This window comes from Triticum aestivum, chromosome 7A, assembly GCF_018294505.1.
Source record: "Triticum aestivum cultivar Chinese Spring chromosome 7A, IWGSC CS RefSeq v2.1, whole genome shotgun sequence".
Lineage (NCBI taxonomy): Eukaryota > Viridiplantae > Streptophyta > Magnoliopsida > Poales > Poaceae > Triticum > Triticum aestivum.
Window position 1 is genome coordinate 496612860 of NC_057812.1, and position 20498 is coordinate 496633357.

General features: G+C 45.8%; 1 protein-coding gene and 1 long non-coding RNA gene across 20 annotated transcripts; one reads left to right on the forward strand and one right to left on the reverse strand.

Moving 5' to 3' along the window:
- Window positions 1–11229: 11229 nt before the first annotated feature.
- Window positions 11230–17785, forward strand: LOC123147785 (uncharacterized). 14 transcript variants are annotated; one of them, XR_006473433.1, is made up of 8 exons: window positions 11230–11423; window positions 11506–11841; window positions 11959–12282; window positions 12386–12516; window positions 12592–13207; window positions 13336–13506; window positions 14286–14488; window positions 17450–17785. It is a non-coding gene; the product is annotated as an uncharacterized lncRNA (long non-coding RNA). The 14 variants fall into 14 exon arrangements; XR_006473430.1 differs by having other exon boundaries at window positions 12592–13506; XR_006473441.1 differs by lacking the exons at window positions 14286–14488; window positions 17450–17785 and having other exon boundaries at window positions 12592–12932; window positions 13036–13207; window positions 13336–14278.
- LOC123147784 (uncharacterized) lies at window positions 15350–20259 on the reverse strand. 6 transcript variants are annotated; one of them, XM_044567097.1, is made up of 14 exons: window positions 20088–20259; window positions 18666–19084; window positions 18433–18582; window positions 18079–18317; window positions 17728–17949; window positions 17535–17627; window positions 17352–17462; window positions 16923–17261; window positions 16787–16849; window positions 16628–16717; window positions 16458–16541; window positions 16254–16364; window positions 15707–15952; window positions 15350–15619 (listed from the first exon to the last, which is right to left on the reverse strand). In XM_044567097.1, exons 2-8 carry the CDS (start codon window positions 19006–19008, stop codon window positions 17157–17159), a joined length of 1263 nt encoding a protein of 420 aa, XP_044423032.1. In that variant the 5' UTR covers window positions 19009–19084; window positions 20088–20259; the 3' UTR covers window positions 15350–15619; window positions 15707–15952; window positions 16254–16364; window positions 16458–16541; window positions 16628–16717; window positions 16787–16849; window positions 16923–17156. The 6 variants fall into 6 exon arrangements, with proteins under 6 accessions (XP_044423032.1, XP_044423030.1, XP_044423034.1 ...); XM_044567095.1 differs by having other exon boundaries at window positions 18079–18320; XM_044567099.1 differs by having other exon boundaries at window positions 18079–18158; window positions 18204–18317; window positions 18666–20259.
- Between the last annotated feature and the right edge of the window lie 239 nt (window positions 20260–20498).

Below are 20498 nucleotides of genomic sequence, written 5' to 3' on the forward strand. Positions count from 1 at the left end.
CGCGGCTCGGTGATGTAAAACCACCCCGATTGCCACCCCTTCAGGGTCTCCACAAAGGAGCCCTTGAGCCATAAGACGTTGGGCATCTTTCCCACCATGGCGCCTCCGCACTCCTCCTGGTTGTCGTGCACCACCTTCGGCTTGACATTAAAAGTCTTGAGCCATAGGCTGAAATGGGGGCGGATGCAGAGGAAAGCCTCGCACACGACGATAAACGCCAAGATGTTGAGGATGAAATTCAGGGTCAGATCATGGAAATCCAGGCCGTAGTAGAACATGAGTCCCCGGACGAATGGGTGGATAGGAAAGCCCAGTCCGCGGAGGAAGTGGGGAAGGAACACTACCCTCTCATGGGGCCTTGGGGTGGGGAGGAGCTGCCCCTCTTCGGGAAGCCTGTACACGATGTCGTTAGACAAGTATCCGGCCTTCCTCAGTTTTTTGATGTGTCCCTCCATGACGGAGGAGACCATCCACTTGCCTCCCGCTCCGGACATGGATGGAGAAGGTTGAGGTGGGGAGTGCGGATTTGGGCGCTGGAGCTCGAGTGCACGAAAATGGATAGGCGAAGGAGGAAGAAGGCGTAGGTGAAAAGGTGGATCCTTATCCCCTTATATGGGTGGACGCAACTACGTGTCCCCACCAGCCTGGTAAAACTCGCTTATCTCCAAGCGTCGTAATCAATGGCGCGGTTGGGTTACCCACGCCCGTATTGATGAGAATCCCGGAATAAGGGGACACGATCTCTGCTTTAACAAGACGTGCCAAGGAAACCGCCTCGCATGACGCGCTGAGGTGGGATAGTAAAACGATTCGAATAAAGGCTTGGCTGTGGCGCGTCACACTACGGAATACGTCAGCAGATTAGATTTGTGTAAATATTATTCTCTCTATGGCAATATGTGGAAACTTATTTTGCAGAGCCGGACACTATCTTTGTGTTCAAAATCTTCTATGAAGTACTTGGAGGAGGAACCCGCCTTGCAATGCCGAAGACAAACTGCGCGCCGGACTCGTCGTCATTGAAGCTTGGTTCAGGGGCTACTGAGGGAGTCCTGGATTAGGGGGTGTCTGGATGGCCGGACTATACCTTCAGCCGGACTCCTGGACTATGAAGATACAAGATTGAAGACTTTGTCCCGTGTCCGGAAGGGACTTTCCTTGGCGTGGAAGGCAAGCTTGGCGATACGGATATGCAGATCTCCTACCATTGTAACCAACTTTGTGTGACCCTAACCCTCTCCGGTGTCTATCTAAACCGGAGGGTTTTAGTCCGTAGGACAACATACAGAACAACAATCATACCATAGGCTAGCTTCTAGGGTTTAGCCTCTCCGATCTCGTGGTAGATCTACTCTTGTACTACCCATATCATCAATATTAATCAAGAAGGACGTAGGGTTTTACCTCCATCAAGAGGGCCCGAACCTGGGTAAAACTTCGTGTCCCTTGCCTCCTGTTACCATCTGGCCTAGACGCATAGTTCGGGACCCCCTACCCGAGATCCGCCGGTTTTGACACCGACAGGAGGCCGCGGCTCCATCGGGGTTGATGGCAAAGCGGAAGAAGAGTAAGAAGAAGCACTCTGGTGGGTAGGTGGTCCTTCCATCGGGGATTGATCTGAGAGGGCAGCTGTGGGGGCGGAGCAGGAGGCTCCGGCCATCCCACCAACCAAAGCGGGATGCGCCTGGACCCAAGAGGAGACGATGTGCATCAATTGTGGGTGTGCCGGACACTTTCGTTCAGAGTGTTTGATGGCCCCTCGGGGCCCCACCACTCTTTCCTACCTAGGGTATAGGGTGGAGGGTGTGTCTTCTACTATGTGGATGCAGCTCTGGAGGATGAGCCTGTCCGGCCCCACCTGGCCATGATCACCCTCATCTCGGACCAGCAGCCACCGCCAGCGGTTGTGGTTACCACTAAGATCATTCAGGTGGAGTTGTCAGCATTCATTGGTGACTACAGTGATAGCTCTTTCTCATGGGAGGTCACCGAGATAGCCCTGATGGTGCTCTTGGTGCGCTTCCCCTCTGCTGAGATGCTCAATGTCTACACTCGTGATCACATAAGTTCATGATATCGATCCAGAAGGTTGATGCTGAGCCAAACATGGTTGCCACCCTTGCCCAGGTGTGGATGCTTGTCTATGGGCTCTCGAGTGGGGGCAAGTGCGACCACATCCGCAAGGCCATCTCGAAGCCGGTGGGCAAGCTCCTGACGATAGATCTGGACTCCTTGCAGGGTGATGGCCTAGCGCGCATCGAGATCTTTTGTTAGGCTCTAGCTGATGTGGAAGGCTTGTCCCTGATCTTCTACTTTGGCAAGAACAAGGGCAAGTGTATCACCTACGAGCTTGACATGCACGGTTCGGAGGGGCAGCCGGAGATTGACCTGCCAGCACCCCCCCTTGTGGAGGGGCAAGACGGTGAGGACATCCAGTCTGAGGACAATTCCACGGACTTGGGGGACGGGCTCCCATCGTCGTTGTTGCCTTAGAGCTATCATGCGCCGGCCTCGTCCGGTGCGAAGGATGCCGGCCTGCCAGGAAATTCCTCCCTCACCCTAGTTGCTGCCACATCATTGTCCCCGGTTTTTGAGGTGGAGGAGGATGCTCTGAGCGCCGGGTTGGATGTCTGCCCGCCATCCTCGCCACGCTCCCCTAGGGTGGTGTGCTACTCTTGCTTGCCTTGGACCCCACCTTCCACAGCCTTGGGGTCCCCGACGATGGTGCCTGCTGTGCCACCTCCGTTGGGACTAGGATTGCCCATGGGCACACATTGACTATCCAGTGGCTAGCCTCGGTCCCCAACAAGTGCCTTCTCTGGTGATGGCGCCCAGGTAGAGTGCCCATCTCGGCCAGTCTTGGACTCTGCCAGACGATCGGGTTCCAATGGTCCCGGCGAAAGCGGCCATGCGCATGGCTACTCGTGATCTCACTCCTGGTATAATACCGTCTCCTTCTGGTCCCCTCTGTTCTGGTTCATGTTTCGTCGTTCTTGGTTCTGTTCCCCTTGCACACCTTGGTGATGTAGCCATAGATTGTGAAATTGTGCTTCATGGATAGAAGGGCCCCTGCCTGGAGCAGATTTCTGCCATCTGTTCCAAGGAGAGAGGCTTGATGGGGTGCTGGCAGAGGTCCATGTGCGATCCGACACCCAGCATCCCTGGGCATAGAGAGCCTAGGGATGTGTCGGGGCCCAGTCGCACATCCACTGAGCCTCGTACCCTTGGTGGCCCTTCAGTAGGAAGGGCCATGAGGGGAAGGCTACCTACACACCTCCATTCCACTGAGCAGCAGATGGTGGTTTGTGGGGCTAGTGTCGGGATCCCCTCTAGGGAAGACACGGCCGCAGATGCCCCCGTTAAGCAGGGCTCCGCTGCCACCCAACAGAACAGGCAGGGACAAAATTGGGCCTGGGGCAACTAGGGTTGTAGCTCCAGGCGTGGCCCAACTAGCACCTATACTTATAGAAGCAAAATTTTCAAAATTTGAGATAGATAGAAGATTAGCCCCAGGCTTCACGTATAAGGCTTCAGCCCATTATCCCAACTCAAGTCGATCGATCGAACATAAAATCGACCACGTAGTAAGTCGACGCTTAAACAGTTGCCCCCGCCTAAAAATGGTGGCCGGACTAGTTCACCCCCCAGAGGGGCCTAGTAATACTACCTCGGTTCCTATATGAAGCTACTATGATGGAACATTAGGGGCTTTGGCAACTTGGGTTGGCGGGCCAGTTGATTGACTACATTCGACCAAAAGATGTCGATATTGTGGGTCTGCAAGAGATGATTCGCCATGACTTCCATTCAGGAACTCTAGGGGTTATCCTGGCACCTGTTTGCCTGGCAATGGCTACCTGTGGTTGGCCTCTCTGGGGGTATCTTGTTGGGGGTCAGGGAGGACTTCTTCTCGACCGAGGATATGGACCAAGGGGAATTTTTCCTTAGTATGTTCGTCACTGGCCGACGAGTAAACCTTAGTTAGGAGGTGACCATTGTCTATGGCTGGGCTGATCACGGGCGGTCAGTGGACTTCTTGGCTAACTTAAAGGGTAAGGTGGAGCGATGCACTACTCCGGTAGTAGTAGTTGGTGACTTCAACCTTATTCGGCAATAGGCTAACAAGAGCTCTCCTAATGTCGACCGGATGTGTATGCACATGTTCAACGATTGCATCCCTGATATGGCCCTACGTGAGATAGCTAGTGTAGGGCTAGGTTCACGTGGACTAATAAATAGGTGGACCCTATCCAGAGTGTGCTGGATAGGGTCCTGGTGTCTGCCCAGTGGGAGATTATGTTCCCATGATGCTCTCTTAGGACGGTCACCCAGACCAGTTCTGACCATGTTCCCCTATTGTTTTCATCTAGGGAGGGGTCCCCGTCGCGAGCCTGATGCTTCAACTTTGAACCATCATGGCTACTACAGCTGGGGTTCTTTGAGATGGTTCAAGACCGCTGCGTACAAGCTTCAGCCAATCCGCCACGAACCTTTTGTGCTACTGATATATGGCACCATTACTCTAAGACCACCCGCCAGTTTATGCGGGGGTGGGGAGCCAACCTGGGAGCTAACCTCAGGGATCGTAAAGGGGCCATGTTGGCCCAGATTAAGGCGCTAGATGTGGCTGCTGATACGGTCGGCCTAATCAGCTGATGATTGGCTTAGGCGGTATTCCCTTGAGTCCTCATTGATGTAGATCTTCAAGGGTGAAGAATTGTTCTTGAAACGCCAGGGGAGTGATAGAAGTGGCTCCTTCAAGGCGATGCTAATACCTCATACTTCCATGTGATTGCCAATGGGTGACATCGGAAGTACTCTATCCCGTGTCTCTAGGAGGGAGTCGCCCTCCTGGAAAACCCGGATGATATTAGGTCCCACATTTACTCCTTTAAGGGGATCTTTATGGTGGAACCCCATGGTGGGGTTTCCTTGGCAGGGCCGCTTGCGGACAGGGTCTTTGACCTTGAGAATGCGAAACTAACTCTCCCATACTTGTCGGAAGAGGTGGGTAGGGCTATGCCTCTATGAAGGCGGGTCGGCATCGGTCCTAAACGACATGACGGTACCCTTATTCCAGAAATTTTGGAATGTCCTAAAACGTGTGATCATGCCAATGTTCCATTAATTCTATATTGGGACTTTTGACATGTCTCCAATAAATTTTGGTGTCACTACCCTGATCCCCAAAATAGTTGGGCTACGGACATTGGACACTTCAGACCTATCACGGTGATCAACGTACTTGAACGCATCTTCTCAAAAGTCTACGCGAGACGACTAGCCCCTATAGCGGAGCGGCTGGATCACCCCCTCCAAACAACATTTCTGAAGGGACGGCAGATCCATGACAGGATCCTGGCCCTTCATGAGATTATCCATGAGGTTAGGACACATGGACATAAGGGCGTTTTCCTCAAGTTGGACTTCCAGAAGTCCTATGATCATATGGACTGGTCCTTCTTGTTGTTAGTCCTTTAGCGTCGGGGCTTTGATGACAGATGGTGTTCTTGGATCATGCAGTTGGTTCGCTCTGGTAAGATGGCGATTAATATTAAAGGTGAGGTGGGACCATTCTTTACGTCCATTGTAGGAGAGAAGCAAGGGGGTCCTATTTCCCCACTTCTCTTCAACCTCATTGTGGATGCGCTAGCGGACATCCTGGATAAAGCTAGGATGGCAGGTCACCCCTTCAGGGTAGTGGGTCACCTGATCCCTGGTGGAGGGGTCATCAACTTACAATATGCTGACGACACCATGATTATGGTGGAGGGTCAAACCTGGACATCGTGAATTTTAAGTTCTCGCTACTCTGTTTTGAGGCTATGTCGAGACTAAAGATCAACATTGATAAGAGTGAGGTCGTCACCTTGGGATCTCCAGCGGAGGAACAACAACGGATTCTGGACAACTTAAACTGCAGATCGGCCTCATTCCCTATAACATACTTGGGAATGTCGATGGCTGACTCAAAGATACTGATGAGTTCCTTCGACCCGCTGGTGGGACGAGTAGGGTCCCGGGCCGAGCCCTGGTATCGGTGTCAGAACCAGCAAGTCTCGGGTAGGGGAGCCTGAGCTGTTAGATCGGATTATCACACACACACACACATGAAGTTTACCCAGGTTCGGGGCCTCTCTATGGAGGTAAAACCCTACATACTGCTCTTGCTTATATTAGGTAAGAATCAAGGTACAGAGTTGATCTACCTCGAGATCATGAGTTGTGGTCTAAACCCTAGGGGTATAATGAATGTATGAATGGGTGTATGGATGGCCTCTACGGACTACAACACAACGTAAACATCACATGCACACAAATAACAACTACTTGCAACCCGACTTGTAAAAGGGGTTGTTAATCCCTTTCGGGTAGCGGCGCCAGAAATTGGCGAATGGACGTGTGATATTTGTAAACATTGATAGATCAAAAGCCAAGTAAAATAAATTGCAGCAAGATATTTTTGTATTTTTGGTTTAGTAGATATGAAAATAAAAGGCAAATAAAATAGACCGTGAAGGCAAAAAATATGAGAAAGAGACCCAGGGGCCGTAGGTTTCACTAGTGGCTTCTCTTGAGAAAAATAGCAAATGGTGGGTAAACAAATTACTGTTTGGCAATTGATAGAACTTCAAATACTCATGACGATATCCAGGCAATGATCATTACATAGGCATCACGTCCAAAATTAGTAGACCGACTCCTTCCTGCATCTACTACTATTACTCCACACATCGACCGCTATCTAGCATGCATCTAGTATATTAAGTTCATGGAAAAACGGGGTAATGCAATAAGAACAATGAAATAATGTAGACAAGATCTGTTTATCTATATGGCGGTAGATATAGATCTCGTCTTTTTATCCTTAGTAACAATGATACATATGTGTCGGTTCCCTTTCTGTCACTGGGATCAAGCACCGTAAGATAGAACCCACTACCGGGCACCTCTTCCCATTGCAAGATAAATAGATCAAGTTGGCCAAACAAAACCAAAATATCAGAGAAGAAATACGAGGCTATAAGAAATCATGCATAAAAGAGATCAAAGAAACTCAAATACTTTCATGGATATAAAAATATAGATCTGATCATAAACTCAAAGTTCATCCTATCATAACAAACACACCGCAAAAAGAGTTACATCATATGGATCTCCAAGAGACCATTGTATTGAGAATCAAATGAGAGAGAGGAAGTCATCTAGCTACTAACTACGGACCCGAAGGTCTACAAAGAACTACTCACGCATCATCGGAGAGGCACCAATGCAGGTGGTGAACCCCATCCGTGATTGTATCTAGATTGGATCTGGTGGTTCTGGACTCTGTGGCGACTAGAATTGCTTTTCATCGACTCCCCTAGGGTTTTTGGAATATTGGGGTATTTATAGAGCAAAGAGGCGGTCCGCGGGGCACCTGATACGTCTCCATCGTATCTACTTTTCCAAACACTTTTGACCTTGTTTTGGACTCTAACTTGAATGATTTGAATGGAACTAACCCGGACTGACGCTATTTTCAGCAAAATTGCCATGGTGTTATTTTTGTGCAGAAATAAAAGTTCTCGGAATGACCTGGAAATTTATGGAGACACGTTTTGGAATTTATAAAAAATATTGGCGAAAGAATCAACACCAGGGGTCCCACACCCTGTCCACGAGGGTGCAGGGCGCGCCCCCCTGGGGCGCACCCCCTGCCTCGTGGGCCCCCTGAAGCTCCACCGACGTCAACTCCAACTCTATATATTCACGTTCGGGGAGAAAAAATAAGCGAAAAGGATTCATCGCGTTTTACGATATGGAGCCGCCGCCAAGCACTAATCTTCACGGGGAGGGCTGATCTGGAGTCCGTTTGGGGCTCCGGAGAGGGGAATCCGTCGCCATCGTCATCATCAACCTTCCTCCATCACCAATTTCATGATGCTCACAGCCATGCGTGAGTAATTCCATCGTAGGATTGCTGGACGGTGTTGGGTTGGATGAGATTTACCATGTAATCAAGTTAGTTTTGTTAGGGTTTGATCCCTAGTATCCATTATGTTCTAAGATTGATGTTGCTATGACTTTGCTATGCTTAATGCTTGTCACTAGGGCCCGAATGCCATGATTTCAGATCTGAACCTATTATGTTTTCATGAATACATATGAGTTCTTGATCCTATTTTGCAAGTCAATTGTCACCTACTATGTGTTATGATCCGGTAACCCCAAAGTGACAATAATCGGGACCACTCCCGGTGATGACCATAGTTCGAGGAGTTCATGTATTCACTAAGTGTTAATGCTTTGTTCCGGTACTCTATTAAAATGAGGCCTTAATATCCCTTAGTTTCCAATAGGACCCTCCTGCCACGGGAGGGTAGGACAAAAGATGTCTTGCAAGTTATTTTCCATAAGCACGTATGACTATATTCGGAATACATGCCTACATTACATTGATGAACTGGAGCTAGTTCTGTGTCACCCTATGTTATAATTGTTGCATGAGGAATCGCATCCAACATAATTTGTCGGATTTCAGGTTCTGGCAAAACCCTTGAGGTTCGAACACTGGGGTGCGCACAAAGATCTCCCCCTCTCTAGCTCACACACATCATGATCTCACGGCCTAGCTCCACGAACCCAAAGAACAAGAGACACAAGCGTTTATACTGGTTCGGGCCACCGATGTGGTGTAATACCCTACTCCAGTGTGGTGTGGTGGAGTGCCTCCGGGCTGAGGATGAACAATTACAAGGGAAGAACAGGCTCCTGAGGAGAGGTGTTCTTGTGCTTGGTGAGTGTGGTGGCTTTGATGGGATGAATCCGGTCCAAGATCCGATCAACATCAGAATCAGAATCAGAATGCCTCCCTACGGTGGTGGCTAGTCCTATATACAGAGGCCCGGGTCCTCTTCCCAAATATTAGGTGGGAAGGGATCCCACAGCGGCCAATTTGAAGGGGGACAGCTAGTACAAGCTATCCTAACAAAAGTAGTCTTCGCCTGCCAAAGGCTCTGGTGGTGACACCGTCTTGGGCTCCACGGTGACCTCCGTCCTATTGTCCTGCTGGTTTTGGTCTCGTTGCACCGATATGGAAACCTTTGCCTGATGCCTCGGGACTCCTCGCCTGCGCTTGCCTCTTTATCACCAAAGAGGAAACGAGGACACTGTGCGCGCTGGCGCCCGCCTGGCTCCAGTCGTCATGGCTTGCGTCACACAAACCTCGCGAGGTGTCCCTTGCCTCGATCTCTCTACCCCTCACGAGCCGGCCTGGTGAGGCCATCCCTGAGGAGGTCTTGCGTCATCGGCCTCGCGAGGCTTGGCCCCTCGCATGGGTCTTGAGTGTTTGCTGGTGAAGATGGGTCGTACAGGGCCGCTGATGGAGCCACGCCACAGGCTGCAGCACGCAAGTCTGGGGATCCCCATTCCCAGAACGCCAACAGTAGTCCCCGGGCCCAAGGCGCGCTCGGGCTTGGATTTGAGGTGAAGCCAAAGGGCAAGTGCGGAGCGCCGCGTGCCCCAACAGCCTGCGGCCACGGTTGGCACGTGGCGACTGATTGGACGTGGGCATCTCCGCTTTTCCATGCTGCCTCGGCAGCTGCCAGACTGACAAAAAGGCCAGTGCGGGCAATGCTTGCCTTCATTGCTTTCCTTCTCCTTGCTCTAGATCCCCTCTCTTGCTCCTTGCTTCCGAAATCTCTAGATCTACTTCAATACCCTTCCGAGCTTCCGACCAATGGTGCCCCGAAAGCCCAAGGTCGTTTTGCCGCCCGCCTGGTACGAGCCGGCTCTGGACGCGCCCAATGTCTCGGAGAAGAACCTCGCCGCCACGCGCCTGCTGACAGCAGGGGAAAACAACGAGAAGGAGAAGACCGAGCTCCGGGCTGGCTCCGTCGTGCCGGAGGCTTCGAAGAGCTTTCTACCCCTTCTTTATGAGCAGCGTCATCGCTGGCCTGGTTCCCCCCTTCTCTGACTTCTTCTATGCAGTCCTCCAACATTACAGGTTGCAGGCCCTCCATCTCCATCCCAACTCCGTTCTTCTTTTGTCGATCTTTGCATTCTACCATGAGGCGTATGTCAGGGTGATGCTGTCCATGGCACTGTTGCACCACTTCTTCTTCCTCTGAATCAACGACGGCCACACCTCGGGTGCGCCAACTTTGTCGCGGCCGGCAAGGCCAACGTGATCTCGAAGACCGGAAAGAAGGCCGACGGCTTCAGGAGCAAGTGGGTCATGATGGATGCCAAGTGCATCCACCCACGGTTGAAGCTGCCGACGGAGATGCCCCAGTCTGACGAGGGGTAGTCCCGCGCGAAGCTTACTACACTACAAGAGGACAGACCTTTGGTAACACCGTGTTGTGTTACTACAGGTCCAAAAGTGTGTTACTAGGCCATATAGTAACACCGTTTCAAATGTGTTCCATTAGACCGTGTTACTAAGTGGTGTCAACTGTCACACATAATAATTGTTACCATATGTTAAAAAATGTGTTACAGTTGCATTATAGTAACACATGTGTTATGTGTTACCGAACACACCGGTAACACACTTTTGTAATTATAGTAACATTGTAGTAACATATTTTGATAGACATAGAACATCGGTGGTAACATGTTTCTGTAACTATCGTAACACAACTGGTAACACATTTTTTTAGCATCGAAACACAACTAGTAACATAATATCCATGTATCGTAACACTATAATTATAGTTGTCAACTACTCTAGTAACAAATTTTGTAGCTATAGTAACATCATCAGTAACACTACTATATCAATATGGTAACATAATTAATGTATTTGTTTTTTATTAGTAACCACAAAATTGGAAAGCCATTTTATGGAATATAAATTTATTTAATAAAATCAATGCAATTGCATAAATTTTTAATCATTTTATGCGTGGCAGCATATCAAAATGATATTTATTTAAACTGAAGCAGAACACATACAAAAATTCGTACGAAGATATTTATCTATACTACTATCAAAAGAGCAAACATGTGTTTGTCAAAAGCCACACAACAAAATGTACACGGAATAAGCAGAACCATCCGATCAAATTGACTTAAACACATCCTACCGCCTATATTACATCAATAGTCTGTCATCCAGAATCAATGTCTCAGATTAATTGTTCTGCCCAGCAGACGCGTCTGCCAATCGTGCGAGCGCTCCGCTTCCGCCGATCCCCGCGGGCCAGCGATAACTCCTTGATTTTCGGGTTTTTTGAGGAATCCCTGATTTTCGGTTTGGTCCACGCGAAAGTGCCTCCCGATTGAGTCCCGGCCCTGTCTTTAGGCCCCAAGAAGAACGGCGAGAGAACAGATCCGCAGAAACAACGTTGCGCTGCCGCTCCTGCCGTGCGCTCCCCACCCCCGATCCGCCCCGAGCCGACCCTGCCTCCGATCGCCGCCGCCGAGCTCCTCTGCCGGTCAGCCATGCCCAGAGCCCTCCTCCCTTCTCTCTCCCTCTCCTCACTAATCTTTCTCCCTCTCTCCATTCCCTCACTGCAGGACACCATGGCTCCGTCGGACCTTCCCTCGCGAGTGACGGCCCTCTTCCCGACCAGATCGGCGACGGCGACGACCGGTGATGAACACATGCCTGCCCCATTCTTAATTCTCCCGGGCAGTCTGGGATGCAGATGCCGCCGCCATTCTTCCGCACAGCTGAGTACGCGGAAGTCGCTGTTGCCTGCAACTCAGCCGCCTCCATCGTGTTCCCCTGCGAAGTTGAGGAGGGTTCGTTGTCCGGGCATCGCATCCTCCTGCTTGTCCTCTACCACAGGGTCGTCGCCATCTTCCGTCACCACGACCACCTCTGCCGTGTCCTCTACGGCTCTACCACGGGTCAGCAAGAGCATACCACCGCATGTCCTCTTCACATGATAAGTACAGACTTGGCTAAGCGATTTTATGTCAAACTGACATAAATATGATTAAGTCCTTGTTGTTTTTTACTGGTAGGGAGAGCATGAGAAAGGTGTTGTGGATACATATATGAATGCCCGCCAGAAGAAGAGAAAGGTGTTTGGCTGCAAATCAGTTTTATGTCAAACTGCACATAAATATGATCAAGTACTTGTTGTCTTTTTGCTGGTAGGGAGAGCAGGAGAAAGGTGTTGTGGATACATATATGAATGCCTGCCAGAAGAAGAGAAAGGTGTTTGGCTGCAAGTTATTGTGTTCGTAGGCTGTCCATATCACCGGGACTAAGGGAAAATGTTCAACTGCCGCGTTCCTGTCTAATATCATGAGGGAGCAAGCATAAACTGTCGGCTGCTATTCCAGGTATTCCACCATATCACCAACCTCTGTGTATCATTTAATCCATTGGGTAGTAACTATTGGACGACATGATCATGGGAATTGTATGTTGCTGATATTTATGCAGTCCACACCTTTTAACAATCCGAGAGCGCATCACCGGTTTCAGCTGCATCTTTGAGGGATCTTTTTGATCTGGCCAAGGAAGATATTGATGAATCAATCGAATCAGAAAATAGATCCCTGTCACACTTTGAGGTATATTTTTCAAAGTTATTTTTAAGTTGCAGGGTTGGTTTTTGCTTTAATAAAATGATGATGATGTGTACTCAGATATTTTTTTGTATGTCCCCGAATGGGATCCTATACAATACAAATAAACGAAAAGCATAACAAGAGAAATAGCAAAGGTACTATCGATTTTCCTTCAATAGTTTGCATCTCACAGCATTGAACATTACAGGTTAGAAAAAGAGTGATCCTCCGTTATCTCATATTAATTCATTCAATTGTAACGACAAAATAAACGGTAAATTAGGGATTCACTGATGGTTTGCTCATGTACTCCATGTGACTATATATCTACCTTGTATTGTATCTCTTTAGAAGCAGCGGAAACTGGGAAGAAAATTGTATGACACAAGAAGAGATACTTTTAGAAGCAGCAGAAACAGGTTCCCCTTGTATATCTCTTTCTACCTTTACCCAAACATATATTAAAAAAAACAAGTTTTGAACGAATATTTATTAATTATCTTTGTATATTTATATTTCTAGCGATTATGAGCACAACAAATCTTTTCTTTCGAGAGCACTCAAAGCACGTGCCTTACTTTTATAGAAGAGAGCAAAACAATTTACAAGAGGTCTAGCGAGTGCGGAACACTCCAAGACTAACACCCACCACCACTCCTACAAGGAACCCAAAACTAATCTCTCACAAAGCGTTGTAAGCTACCTCCTCCCCGGGCCGCCATCTTCCAATCTCTAAGTTCATCAAGTATCTTCTTCGCGAGTTCCTGTGCAACCACCTGTTGCTCAGCTCTGTTAAACACCCTGGCATTCCTTTGCTTCCAGAGACATCATGCCGTGCAAATGACCAGGGTGTCGAACCCACGTTTGTCTTCCTTCGCAAAGCACAACAAATCTTGAAGCATGTGCTGTCAAGAGAGGAGGAAGTGAAGAAAAAGATTATTGTTTAGAAAACCATTTATGACGATCCTACGGCTTGGTTTTACTCGAGAGATGGTAACTGCTCTATACCTAATTTGTGGAGTAATCAACTACATTTTTTTGTACTCCCCATTTCATTATATGAATCTGTGTCCTACATATGCATATTATGAATTATCGGACTTCTAAATTAACAGAATTTCATCTTGAATTCATCAATGGGGCATCATTTTGGACTACACTTAACTAAGACCAAATATAAATGCCCTAGAGGCCTTAACACTAGATTGAATTCTGTAATTTTTTTATGTCACATTTGAATGTGTTGGCAAGTAAGCGGCTCTACATCGATCTTGCCAATTCCATTTCTAATAGGCATGAGCCCCTTGTGTTCTGGACAACTAAGGTTACATGCATAATTACCTAATCATGTACCAATTCTGAGTCAGACGCGTGCATTTGGATTGGATATTGAACCAAGCCCGCCATTTTATTACTCTGAAAGAACTATACAATGATATTTGGCTATTGCTTTCAGTATTAGAGAAGCATGGAAACTGAACTGCGGGGCTTTCTATATTTTTATGTGACATTCCTCTATGCCATCGTGCCATACTATTTATTTTGAGCAACCTCTCTATGCTATTTTCTTGGACAATTTTCACTGTAATCTCTAGCACCTCAATATACGGTAAACAACTGCAAGCTTGGGTATTTTTTTTCTCATCTTGTATTCATATTATTTGCTATGTTACTTTAGCAATCAAATAGAATCAGACACAAGCTCCAGTTAGTCCTGTGTAAAAACTAATGTGCTGGTGTGGACCATGAATTCCTTATTTTGTCTGTTTCAGACTTGGGATCATAGGGAAAAGTGTGGACTATGGAGTCATACCAGAACTGGATTGACCATGGCACATCTTCTCAAACGAGTCATGGCATCGTCAACAATATTCAAGATTTCATGTTCCCTTCATTTCCAAGCATCGCTCTTAAAGCAATATATGCAGGTTCATCATTCATGCGAGGGATATGAATGATGAAACAAAAGTAAAAGGTGTTTATGCTAACAGATCATCATAATTGGGGATGAGTGTCATGTTAGTTTTATAAATCCAGTAGCATCCTACTATTCGCAGTTTCTATAGTAAAATGAAATAATACAATTTTCAAATTATATATTCTATGGTGATATGTACTTTTTAAAAGGTTACTAGGTTCCGTGAGATTAGATGACGGTTCTGATGTGTCATTTTGACAATAGGCCCACTACAGACAGTTCTTATAGTCCAATTAGATAATGCAATTTTCAGATGATATGTGATATGGTGATATGCATTTATTTATTTGTTTCATGTGTTCCTTGTCACCGGCATTTGTGCATGAATTAGTTACATGTCTGCAAAGCTGACCAAATAAGAATGCGATGAATTACATGTCTGCAAAACAAAGCAAACATGAATGAGGTGATTTTCCTGACCACATTTTGTGCCGGACCTTAATATGAAAAAAAAACTATCTATTCCAAAATCACCACTCCTACATTTTCTATTTTCACTTGTTTACTGACTTCATTCTTCATAAGAAGGCGTGCAAGATCTCTATGAATAAGCCACAACTAGCAGGTAACTATGTTTTTTTTGCCAGAGAACTATGTTTGGTTTTAGGCCGCCCTGCTCCATGTTAGTCCACGTGCTCCATCTTAGTCCACAATTCTTTTGTAGTTTCAGGTTGATAACAAATGTAATTCTTCACCATATTTGTTAGCATTACTATATCATGCTGGAATCCCTTCTCTCCATTCCCCAAAAGTACTTAACTTCCTTTTTGCATAATCCATGTACTACGTAATACAAGCAAAAATATGTTTATACATGAGATTTTTTTCTCACGGTTATACGTGCGTGCACGTGCATGCTTACTAGTTACAAATATAGAAGAGTATATGATACATATGCATTACAATAAAGATATCAGTCATATAATTTTGAGGATAGAAAACACAACTATGGGGAATATTACACTGTCGCATTTGCATCAATTCGATGAAAGAAAAAGATCTTTTGGATGATATTACACTTTCAAATCTATCAATGTAAACTACAACTATTGGTAGCTAAAATCTTCAAATTTTATTTGCTTCTTGATCCAAGAATTCAACTGCAAATCAACCATCCTTCTCTCGAATCTGTAGAAGAAAATTGCACCTTAGATATGTGTGATTAAATGTACACAAATATGATTTCAGAATGTGGAAGGGAAGATTGTAACGTACAAAAGCTGAAGGCCAGTCAATTAAGTATCCTGAAGTGAAAGCCTCGCCAATTGTCTTGCAATCAGAAACTTCCCTTACCAACTCCTCATTATCAAGAATAGGTTCGTCTATGCGCACAAGAGCAAATTCAACACCTAACTCAATACCACCAGCCTTTGTTCTTGGATCAGTACTCCGAATAGTACCATACGCAACATTCCGCTTGTTGGGATATGTTGAAGTCTTTAAGACTACTTTGGAAGCAACCTATATTATGATCAATATTAGCATTCTATGACATGATAATATAATTTGCATGAATAATATGAGATCTTTTTAATATCAACCCAGTAAGGTGCCCTAAGAAACTAAATAAACTGGACCCGGCAACGAAGTCTAATGCCCAAGGTCACCTCGCTAGCTCATGCTTGGTTAAATTTATCGTTACTTGCATACAGCAGATTGAGCAAAAATTGTAAAAAAAATCCATCTTTCAAGCAGGCATGATAATGAGGGTTTGGGTTGGTAATCTGGGTGCAGTAAACCATGCTACTTGGTGAATCTTTACCTTGATGGAAGAAGAACGCCTTCTTTTTGAGCGGTGTGGGTGTTCAGTTCTAGTCCTTTGCTGGTTTGGTCTTGAAACAGATTCACCCGTAATATTCCTCGTTTCCATCACCTACCAAGATACAATAATATTAGATGGAATGATATTCATACCTTGAAGCTACATAAAGCTACAACTTCAAAACTCAAAAGGCACGAAAATTACCTCTAGCACAGAATCAATAACAAGGTCTTGTGGTGATGATGAATTTTGTAGAATTTGTAATTGGTTGACATCATGGTCGCCAACCTAGTTCCATGACACAACAATGGTAAGAAAGCAATTATTTTATATTCTATCTTTGTGACATGAGTAAGAGTAACTACAGGCATAACCTTTTCATGCGAACGTGATAAATTAGTATCCTTAGGAATGTCATGTTGCATAGACGAGCATGCCTCAACGGGTCCATTGCACTGGATTCTCTGCAAACTGAAATATTAATATGAAGGTTTCAAGTGACAAGCAATGATATAGGCATTTATTAACATTACCTTTGTTTTACCAAGCAGTAGTGGTGAGCGAGAAATACCATTATCATTTGATTGGAGGTTTTCCTACAGAACTAACAAATCTGAGTAAACTATTGATAGAAATGCATGCAAAGGGTGGGATAAAGAAGTCCTTTACCTCTTCTATGCCATTATTGACATGGCCTTCTTTGTTATTCATATCTTTAATAATCTGGTCTTGCTTTTTTATATGCTCCTGCATCTTTGCTATTGCCTCCCAAACGTCATGTTCAACTTCATATGGTGATCCATCAGTTCTAGTCATATTGATGTTCTTTAGATACCGTGGCGTCCGACCGTAGACTTGCTTAGGAGTTGGAAGCAAACCCATGCCATGCACTTGTCCAATCTTTTATTTCCCTAACACTTCCTGCAGGGCATCACCTTCCCATGCGACTCTTCCATTCAAATTTTGTGCCAACTCTGGTTGTTCGGTTATTAGATTCTCCAATCGATCCTATAAGAAAAGAATCATGCATACACTAGTTAGATTGAACCATAACTTGATCCCGAGAACAATTAGACAATTTCTATATTAATTGCCTACCAGGCGCTTATTTCTATCTTTATTTTTAGCATCAGCATCGTCCTTCTTCTTGTGAGTTGCTAAATAAACCTTTGATCTGTGTGGTCGTTTCTTTTCAGGATCAGCTTGCCTCTACAAAACAGAAACAACACCCATATGACAAAAGAGACACAGGAAAACACTTCAGGAATCAAGATTACTCACCATGTCTTCACCCCAACAAGCATAACTCTTTGTGCCATCATTATGTGAATCCTTCACGAGGGAACGACTAATTATGTTCTTCTCAGGAAGGGCCTGTTATGATGTAATCATATCGTAAATGCAACTTTTAAGATAAGCCCAAGAACTCACATTTAAATGTCAAAACAGGAAAGTACAGTATCTCATTCATTACCCTTCCTTTTTTGGACTTCCAATATTTAACAAGCCCACGCCATTGATCGTTATCCACATCTTCTGGACAGAGCTTATACAAAGCCTTTCGCTTGATGTTTGGATTTTTTTCGATGGCGGGTTTGAAGAAAGCATCTTTCAAACTAGACTTAAATTTCCTCCAGTCTCTTCCAATTGATTTGAGTATCCATTTTTCACATGATCGAGGATACACGAACTTTGTCTGAAAGGACAAAATAATGAATGGATGTAAATAGACATGCAGGCCACACTACATCTCATGTACACAAATTAGATATAAATAGAAGGGCAGCAAATAACATATTTTGTTTTCTTGTTAATTGTGAAGTACCTGCACGCACTGCAATATTGTTTCCTCACCACTATTCTTTTTGACATGACGCCAATCATTTATGTTTAGTGGGCAAAATCCTCCATTTCTAGCAATCGTGCCCAGAAACTTCCCCAAGATTGCACCTTCATCTCCTATAGGCTGGCTATCTTCATTGCATTTCACAACTATTCTCTGCCCCTTTGGCATGTTCCAGACAATTGGCAAGCTTGTTCTCTTGCGCTTGCGTACTTCCTTGTCTACTACAAGATTAATTAAGAAAAGTACTAATGAAATGACGCCCGCCGATTATTCTTTCGATACTAAGCATATACAAGTTAATTAATAGAAGCACAAAATGTAATAGGTTGTTACCTTGATTGTGAACTTGACCCTCTTCATCGACCAATGCTTGTGATTCATGACCTTGTGGGAATTGCTCACCATTGTTGCAGTCTCCATCTTCATCATCACGTTGGTCCGTAACCTGAATCACATTCAACCTTTTTGACCTACGTGGTGGTCCTGCAGAACAACCATACATCTTTTATTCCAATAATTACAACAGTAGATACAGATATGTAATAAGCATGGTTCAAGAGGGATACTTTGCGGCCCTTGCATAGTAAGTTGCCCTGCCCCTTCAGCAGAGACACCACCGTCCTGTAAGAGAACACTCTCATTTGGATGGTTAGATGGAGCAACATCAATTTGCTTGCTAGGCGGAGCAATATGATCGTCAGCCTTCTCCTTAGACACATACAGATGGACAGCTTTCACAATCTCAGGGTCGGACAACATTTTCATCACAAGACCTTCATCATAAATGTGAACTAAGTAGGAGCTGCCTAGACGGGTTTTTTTCGCATAGTACAGAAAGTCAATTGCCTGAAAGCCAACTTCTTCGATCATCAAGATTAAGTCGTAATACGAGACATCACGTCTCATCATGGATCTTTGTAAAATTTTGGCTTCCTAATTTGTATCTTCATAGTGCAGGTATATGGTCAACATGTCCGTCGCCATCCTAAGTTATATATAAAAATGTCAATTAAATCATTACAAGTAAAGACAAATTAACTAATGACTACAGGGACAATTTAATTTGCCAATAGACATGTGAATGGAGAGGGCAGAGAAGTACACAGTAGCACGTCAATGCACTATCAGCTTATCATAACTTAAAACAGAGAGATGAGGTACAAGACCATGGGTCCAGCCACACCCACACTAAGATATAACGCTGTCGACATAAGGATTCAGGACAGGTTTAAGTTGAAAAGTGTACAGGACCTGATGATCTTCACTGCTTCCCTAAACAGAAGGGAAATTGAAAGTACATAGGATCATCAGGTGATGGTGCAAATCTTAAGCATTTTCTCTGTTAGTAATTTCAATCATTTTTTATCCTAATGGTTCAATTTTCGCAGGCGAAACTGTTACAGTAGATCGGCTGCATCGAATCGAAAAGCAGAGTTGGGTTTGATCATGATAGTCTTAGGGAATCAAAGAAAATGACAAAGGAGCCAAATGAGCCCAAATTTGTTTCGTGTGCCCAGATTGCAAACTAGACATGTTAAAAAGCTTGGAGCGGGTGCAGCAAAGCGCGCCGTTTGCTTCTAGTTTCTCAAAAAGTCTGATCAAATTTAAACAATAGTCAATGGATCGATCTAGCAGAAATGTAGAACACGCACGTATATCAATGGATCGACCTGATTAGTGGATTAGGCATTGGCACATCGCAAAACTATAGTCAGACACAACCTATGTGCATATTTTATTTGTCTACGTATGTGATTGCTTAATTATTTGTCTATGTAAGGGCTAATTATGCAATTAGCCGTGGCCATTGGGCATCTACAGTACACACTGTGCTACGAATTGTTGAGGGAGCGAGCGATTGGCAGGGGCACCCTTGCTGGCCTCTCCCCGTCCCCGCCCCTGCATCACTACAGTGGTGTTTCTCCTAGCATACCTCAGAGAATTCGTACCAGCCTGATCAGGGAAAGGGTGGGCGTTCAGATCCATACCAGCCACGAGATCATACCCCTTCAGGATGTAGGTGGCGGAGCTGAAGACCGACGAAGCCGTCGCCGCAACGATCCAAACGGCGCCGGGACAGATCGAGGAAGCGGCGCCGATGCAGGTCGAGGAAGCGGCAGATCCTACGGGGGTTGAGATGGGGGTGGGGAGGGGGGGGGGGGTTGCAGGTGGTGGCCGCACTGGGCGCTGGCGGTGTGCTGGGCGTTGGAGTGCGGCGAGGTAGCCGCCGAACGGTGGGCGGCTGGGCTGGATGTGGATGGGTTTGAGACCCAATTTATCTACCGTTTTCTAGTTAGTTGGAGGGAAAAATAAGCGCCAAGGTGGAGAACTGGAGGGAAATTTGGATATATTTTTTTATCAAAGAGAACTGGAGGGAAATTGTTTTGGAAGAACCGGGA